Here is a 7900-nt window from a genome sequence, read left to right as displayed (position 1 = left end):
ACAGGAAGTCTTTCATTCTCTCTTATTCGGTTCAAATCCTCAGTTATCTCATAAAGCTAAATTCGAAAATAAAATAAAGAATCGAATCAGAGTTAAGATCTCTACCGAAAGGGGAGGGGAACAAATCAAGATGACTAATAAACATCCCTTGTTCACCGCTACCAACATCCCCAATCACATCAGAAAGCTTGTTGATCATTAATCTTACCATTGTTTTATATTAGCAATGAATTAGACTTAGGGATGTTCGATAGTTATTGATTGAATCAGAGCGATGTCTAATATGACGTTGTCTGGGTTTGACATCGGACTGCAACCGTGTTTTTTGATTAAGCGGATAGGTCGAATAATAAGAATGACCATTTTATGCTTCTTTTTTCACAACATATTATTTTATAACATTATGTATTTTCATAGTTCTAGTTTTTTAATTTCTCCTTTAGTTTTTACAAATCAACATAGAAAATTACTTTCCTTTATTATGTCTTGTAAAAACAAATTTGTATCGGCTAAAAGGGTTGCTTGGAAGCTTTTTTCAAATATAAAAGAAAATTCAAGATTTGAAGAGTAATTCCCTATTTCCATAGATGCCAATATATCATCAATAGTCATCACCATAAAGAATAGGAGATTGGCACCAAACAAGAAAATATATACATATCATTAACACTCATCACGACAAAGGATAGCATTTACAAAAAGATTAAAGATTACAACACACACACACAACCATGAGAAAAGCATATGTACTCCAAACAAAGAATCTATAAACATTGAAAAATTAAACAGCAGAGTATCACAATTTTGATGAGTGAGAGATGAGGATTTAATTGCATCCAGCCAATTATGTACTCCACAAGAGAAGACTGTTCCAGATGAATATGACAATCAATATATTTCTTGCACATGATTGAAGATGTTGAATTTTACAATCTCCTAAAAACTCCTTAAAATGTGAAATTGAATCCATCCGATCCTAGTGTTGAATCCACACCACAACCTCGTATCGACTTTCTCACTGCATCCATTATAAAAGGAGATTCTATAGAAGAAAATTGGTCGACAAAAATCTTCTTAAAACGACAACTTGTACGGCTATGCTAAATTGCCATATTTTGTAGCAAAAAACGACTGAAATTCATTTTTACTCCTTGTGGGTCATTGATCCACATACCATAAGCCAAGACCCCTTCCAAAACACCATGAAAAAAATAAGAATTCTCATCATCTTCTTTATTCCACACAGTTTATCCTTTTTATCCAAATTCATTGTTTCCAACCACTCTAGAACATTTTTGGTTTTCTACTCTCTAGCACTACCAAGATCCATATGATCATTAATTAGATTCTCTTTTGTTTGCAAAACAGCTTTGTGACTTGGCATTTGAATTCTAAACTTTAAGTTGCAAGTTTTTTGTTAAAAATATCCATTTTATGTTTGATTATCTTTCCGGATATTTTTAATAACCCCTCCAAATAACTAAAGTTGCTCTTCTTTTAATCATTAATATTCACCATGACTGCCCTTACTTCTAATTATCTCCTTAAGATCTCTCTCGCATCCCTTCATTTTAAAACCCATCGCTTAACGGTTTTAATCAGTTAATCATAACAGTACAAATAGACATAAAAATAAAGAGTATATTGCCATAAAAAATTGAAAAAACAAAATTACATTGTTATAAAAAGTAAAAATCAACAAGGACGTTCCTACAAAAATAAATAAATAAAATCAGTGCATTGCTATTTATATATTTTTTTAGTAATAGTATTGGTTCGGTTTTAGGTGAAACCCAAAACGAAGACGCATGTATTAATTAAAATTAAAAACCGCATCACCTCTTTTAGTAATGATTGGATTAAAATGGTTTGCATTGGTTTATTCGGTTTCCGACACTGTTTTTCCTTTTTTTTTTTTTTAATTTGATTCATATTTCTAATATTTTTGACAAAACCCATTTAATCAATATCCCTTTAAACTTTTAACCACGATGAGTATTTTAAATACCCGATTATTCTATCTAAAAATCTAATTAACCTTCTAAAAAAATGTTCTTCGATTTTTTGGTATCGCGTTCTTGTCCAAGATTTTGATATATATAAACTTCTTTAATTAACAATGAGTATTGATGATTTAAGTGAACTAGATTAGAAATGGTGACAAACCAAATATATTTATAACAATTTTGTAAAAAATATTAATTATTATTATTATAATTAATTTAACTTTTTTATTATAATTTTATTATGTGACACTCGATATAAATCCAATGGTTAATGACCTAGAAAGGTAACAAACTTTGGTCTTTATCCACATTTAGGTAACCATGTTTTTTTCGTTCACATTTGACCATTGAACTTGTTTCATCTGTTTAAAATAGGGTAATATGACTGGTAATTAGCGGTAACATTACCCTATAATGAATAGATCAAACAAGTTTACTGGTCAAATATGTATGAAAAAAACATGGTTACATAAATATTTGGACAAAAACCAAAGTTCCTTGCCCATTTTGGTAATATTAGGTTCTTTATGTTAAGTGCAAGTAATCATAAGATCTATTGATGTGAAATGAAACCGGGTTGACCAGTCTTGTGTATGAGGAGATGGTTAAGTCTTGGGTCAACCCAGTTTAGGCCCAGCTAATTAGGGGTTAGGTTGTATATGCTTGAGGGACTAAGTTGTATGTGTTTTAAAGACCGAGCAATACAGCTTAGCCCATGACTAGCCGCGACCAAACTGGGTTAGATCAAGCCTAACCTAATTGTTCATTGGCACACAGTCCCTAAGACGGTTCTTGTCCAGTATTACCAAAACGGGTAAGAAACTTTGGTTTTTGTCCGTATTTATGTAACCATGTTTTTTTCGTACATATTTGACCAATAAACTTGTTTGACCTGTTCATAATAAGGTAATATTACCTAGTTTCCGGTCATATTACCCTATTTTGAATAGGTCAAACAAGTTCAATGGTCAAATATGAACGAAAAAAACATAGTTACTTAAATGTAGACAAAAACAAAAGTTTGTTACCTTTCTAGGTCATTAACCCTAAATCCAAATATATCAATGAGACCCTTGAGACCATCTTGATTTTATCTTAATAATATAAATTTTTCTTAATTCAACATATTTTTCTTAATTCAACATATGTCAGACATTATATATGTTTGGTCTAAATTGATAAACAAATTTGTCTGAATCTGACATATATCAAACATGACGTATAGTCTATCTTCAAATCCCTTTCTTTGTATATCATTATTAAGTATGTTTTTTTTTCTCTTTATATCTTTATAAAATATATTTTCAGTACATCTAGTTGAGAAATATAAAGTTATACAAATGTTTAAATCCACTTGAGTTTAATATTATAATTATCATTTTCTATTGAACCTAATATCCTAAATATTCTTCGATTTCAAAAATAATTACATTTTTGTAATCTTTTATATACAATCCCTATTTATGTATGCAAAATGAACATATAGTCCCAAAATATAATCTTTTACTTTTACAATATAATAACTGTTCAATCTTTTTTCCTATCATTGTCTAGCATTGTAAATAAACTTATTTGAAATGAATTGCCCTTTAACTTTGTGTTACTTTCCATATGAGCCAAACAGATATAAAACATCAAATCTAGCAACATGAAGCAACAATAAACACCACTTTTATTGAGTCTAACTACATATTGCTTCAACAAAATACATTCTTATAATCTTGATCTTCAGAACATTGTGTTGAATCAAATTATCATTCAAGAAAGAGTCCTATCTTAGGAACCTAATTAACATATGTGTTTGATTGAAATCCTAAATGAAATGCTGAAATCAATCTCAGACAATTCAATGGCTTAAACAGATGATCAGGCAATTCAATGGATTCTAATGCATTTGCATAATCAGTTTATCATATGCATCAAAATGACATTATGTAGAAACTCTTACCTAAGATGCAGTTGAAGATGGTGGCTGTCTGATACCTGTTAACTGATCGATCCACCGATCCTCAGGAACTCGACCCGCCCAATCCGGAGCCATTCCTGGGAACGATATCCCACGCATCGCCTCCATCACTCTAGTCGTATTCTCCGGCGTCAACGGAGCCCTTCGACGGCTTTCATCCTCTCTAAAAGCTCTCTGCATCGCTTCTCTCATCCTCTCCTCCTCTTCGTGTTCGTCTTCCTCGTCATCTTCGTCGCTCAGATCCAGAGAACTTATTCCATTCTGTACGCAACGAGCTTCCCCATTCGGTAGACGGTGGAAGTTAAGTTCGTGATCGGTATCGGAGTTCTGATCGGAAGAATCGTCATCTTCGATGGCACTGGAAGATATTGGCTCATAGTATTCCGGTGATTCGTCGGGGATCGTGTCCGTGTCGCTTCCACCGGCGTTCTCTGCAACACATTGAATTAGAAAACAATCATATGATTTTAGACAATTAAACAGAGATCCAATTAAGAAATCGGATTTTGAAGTACCCTCGTTGAAGTTCCTTTCAGAATTTGAAACTGCGTTCATCTTTCTCGATTGAGGGTGTATGGAGGATTATTGCAGAGAAATTGAAGAAAGCAGATGAGTGACGTTTTTTACTCGGCTTTAGCTTTAGCCCATATCCAGCCCATAATTTTTAGAGAAACAAAAGTGCACAAATGGTCCCGTTGGTTAATCCTTTTGGTACTTTGATCTAATTTGATTTGAACTTTTTTATAAAGATGATTTTATTTTAAATTGCAAATTTGACCCATGTGGTAAGAAAAAATGTGAATACAGTCCAAAAAGTTTTCAACTTGTATCACTGGTCCAAAATCACAAAGTTTCCGTGGATTTGGTCCTTGAACAATATGAAATGATTTTTTTACCCTTTTCATTTGTTTTTCTATTTTTTAAATCAATATTATTATTATTTTTTATTTAAAAACTAAACAAAACCCACCCCACCCAACCCTTTCACCCTTACCCCCACTCTCACCTTCACTCCTTAATTTTTCTCATTATCTCGTTCTTCATACACTCACGAGAATCGCTGTAGCCGGAGTGAAATCCCACCCCTCCTCCCTACCCCGCACACTACCTACTATACACCCACCATGCTCTTCTCTCTGTCATCAAACTGAAGAACATATACCATTCTCTTCTACAACCTTTATTAGATCAACATAGACACACATACACAAACATTGATGATTCACTACATCGAGTTCAATCGATGGATTAGGTTCCAACTCTATTTATATGAAAGAAAAATGTTTAGATCCTAATTACGTGAAACAAATACCTAACATAAGAAGAAATTCAAGCGCATGTCCCCTTTTATCCCTTTCCTTGAATCGCAACCACCCACTTTCAAATCAATACAAGAAATAGAAACAGACACCAAAATCATCGTTGATTACCTAATTTCATAGAAATCTTAATGAAAAAACTTCAAATTTTGATGATTATGAGAATTGTTTTGGAGTAGATAAAGCTAACTGTGAAATCATCCAACCCAACGCTAAATCAATGATTTGAGTCTAAGTTTTGTGAGGCAACAGGAATCAACGATTTCATACTGATGCGTTGACCTCTTAATAGTCATCGGTATCTTTCGAGTTATAAGTGGGGAGGATGCTTGATTTCAAGGGATGTATCATCATCACCGGATGATGCATTGTTGGGTTTTTCGGAGGCATTATGTTGTTTCCATAGAGGTGTCCATACTTACTGTGCGATTAAGTGTAGCACGAAGATGAAGTGACTTTGATTAACATTGGAGGAAGGATGGAGATGATGGTCGATGAGAGGCATCAGAGCTAGGGGAGGGCAAAGGGTTAATCACCAAACCCTTTGATCGGCGGTGTGAGAAAAGAAAGGAAGAGAGAGAATAATGTGTGTGTCTAAGTGGGTGATGGAGATAGTGAATCAAGGGTATGGTAGGGGTTGTCAAATTCTTTTTCTTTTTAATTAAAGGTGTGTTAAATTATATATAAAAAAGAAAAAATAAAATTAAAAGGGTAAAATAATCTTTTCAACTTTTCAAGGACCAAAACCACAAAAAGAATTCGAATTTGGACCAATGGTGCAAGTTGGAAACTTTTTGGACTACATTCATATTTTTTTACCAACTACAGGAACCAATTTTGCAGTTTAGTCATATATATATATATATATATATATATATATATATATATATATATATATATATATATATATATATATTGTTCTTCAATTTTATAACTAGAAAATGACTATAACATTTTGTTCTTCAATTTTGTAACTAGAAAATGACTATATAACTAGAAAATGACTAGTTTTCTTGTTCTTCAATTTTATAACTAGAAAATGACTATAACATTTTGTTCTTCAATTTTATAACTAGAAAATGACTATATAACTAGAAAATGACTAGTTTTCTTTTTAGATAACGTATCTGTTTGCTCTTCAATTTTATAACTAGAAAATGACTATATAACTAGAAAGTGACTAGTTTTCTTTTTAGATAACGTATGTGTTTGTAACGAATTTTAATACTTGCTCTTATGAATCGTCTAACATCATGAATATGATTATTGTTTAAAATTGTGCCTTGATTATTAGGTTTATAAGAATCTTTAAGATTTTGCTCAGAGTTATTAATAGATTCTTGGATTTGCTGTATTTTTAAAAGAATATTTCTATTAGGAATACAATTCATCAAGATTTTGCTAGACATAATTAAATGATTTAACCATGAATTTGATTAATTTGATTATTAAAAACGAGTACTATTTTAACAAAAATTTCAAATCTTGTAGAATTAATAGTTAGAATAACTCGAAATGAAATTATCATAAAAACAACACAACGATAGAATATTTTAGATAATACCTTCTTGAATTAGGCTTGAATTACAATCAGTACATACTTCTGGAGAAAGAATTATTTGAAAATCTAAAGACTTTGAACATCTACTAGTAGAAAGAGAGACTCTTAGAGATTTTTTAGACATGGGATGAACATTTTTTAGAGAATGAATTTTTTCTTGTGTCTTCAACTAAAGGATAGTCTCTATTTATAATTATCTTGGAGTCTTCAAAGTCTTGAAATCATCTAGTGATAATTTTTTGCCGTAAGAATCCATGGCCAATCAATAATTACTTGCAAGTGGTTGTCCTTGAAAGTGGTTGTCCTTGAAAGTGGTTGTCATTCATCTTTTGAAACAATTGTCGTTTGTAATCAATGACCATCTTCTTTTGATAAACCAAGCCATTATAGAGCATCTTCTAAAGTTTTTTGTCTTCATATCATCATTGATTATAGATTTGATAATAATTTTGATAAAAATTGTTTATACATAAATACATGAATACCTACATAGTATATATGTATTCGTACTTGAAAAACGAAATTTTGATAATAGAAGAAACGAAATATCCTACATTTAAAGTATTACATCAAATTTATGGATAATGATTTCTTATTCTTCATAAGGATCATCAAAAGGGTCTTGAGCGTCTTCAAATAAATCATTCTTTATAGATTTTGGAGAATCGTCAGAAACTGATGGAGTTTGGCGAATTTCTTGAAGTAATTTTTGAAGTTCTTGAGGAGAAGAGGTAGCAGCATCTTTAATTCTTGCAATTAGATCCACATCACTTTTGGGAAGACTGTTGATAAAAGTGGCTTCGACTTCTGGTTTTTGAATATATATTTCTTGATAATGTTTAATTACTGCTTGTTCACTAGCTTGAGAAATCTTCATTTTATCCCACCATTTTGAGCGAAATTGGCGATTAAGCCAGGGAGGAGAGGAGTCCTTTGCTTCTTGATAATGAAAAGTCCAAGACATTATCCATGGAACTTTAAATATCATAGTGAATTGTAACATGTATTCAAATTCTGGAATTTGTTGAATAAACAATTCTTTAAATTT

The 7900-nt window shown here is 31.6% G+C and overlaps 1 protein-coding gene across 3 annotated transcripts; it reads right to left on the bottom strand.

Moving 5' to 3' along the window:
• Positions 1-640: 640 nt before the first annotated feature.
• LOC145012477 (uncharacterized) lies at positions 641-4647 on the bottom strand. 3 transcript variants are annotated; one of them, XM_078971281.1, is made up of 3 exons: positions 4488-4647; positions 3955-4403; positions 641-1018 (listed from the first exon to the last, which is right to left on the bottom strand). In XM_078971281.1, exons 1-2 carry the CDS (start codon positions 4525-4527, stop codon positions 3955-3957), a joined length of 489 nt encoding a protein of 162 aa, XP_078827407.1. In that variant the 5' UTR covers positions 4528-4647; the 3' UTR covers positions 641-1018. The 3 variants fall into 3 exon arrangements, with proteins under 3 accessions (XP_078827407.1, XP_078827408.1, XP_078827406.1); XM_078971282.1 differs by lacking the exon at positions 641-1018 and adding an exon at positions 1048-1189; XM_078971280.1 differs by lacking the exon at positions 641-1018 and having other exon boundaries at positions 3656-4403.
• Positions 4648-7900: the final 3253 nt, after the last annotated feature.

This window comes from Lactuca saligna, chromosome 8 (assembly GCF_052625555.1).
Source record: "Lactuca saligna cultivar CGN05327 chromosome 8, ASM5262555v1, whole genome shotgun sequence".
In the NCBI taxonomy this organism is placed as follows: Eukaryota; Viridiplantae; Streptophyta; class Magnoliopsida; order Asterales; family Asteraceae; genus Lactuca; species Lactuca saligna.
This window is presented reverse-complemented; position numbering and strand designations above follow the sequence as displayed.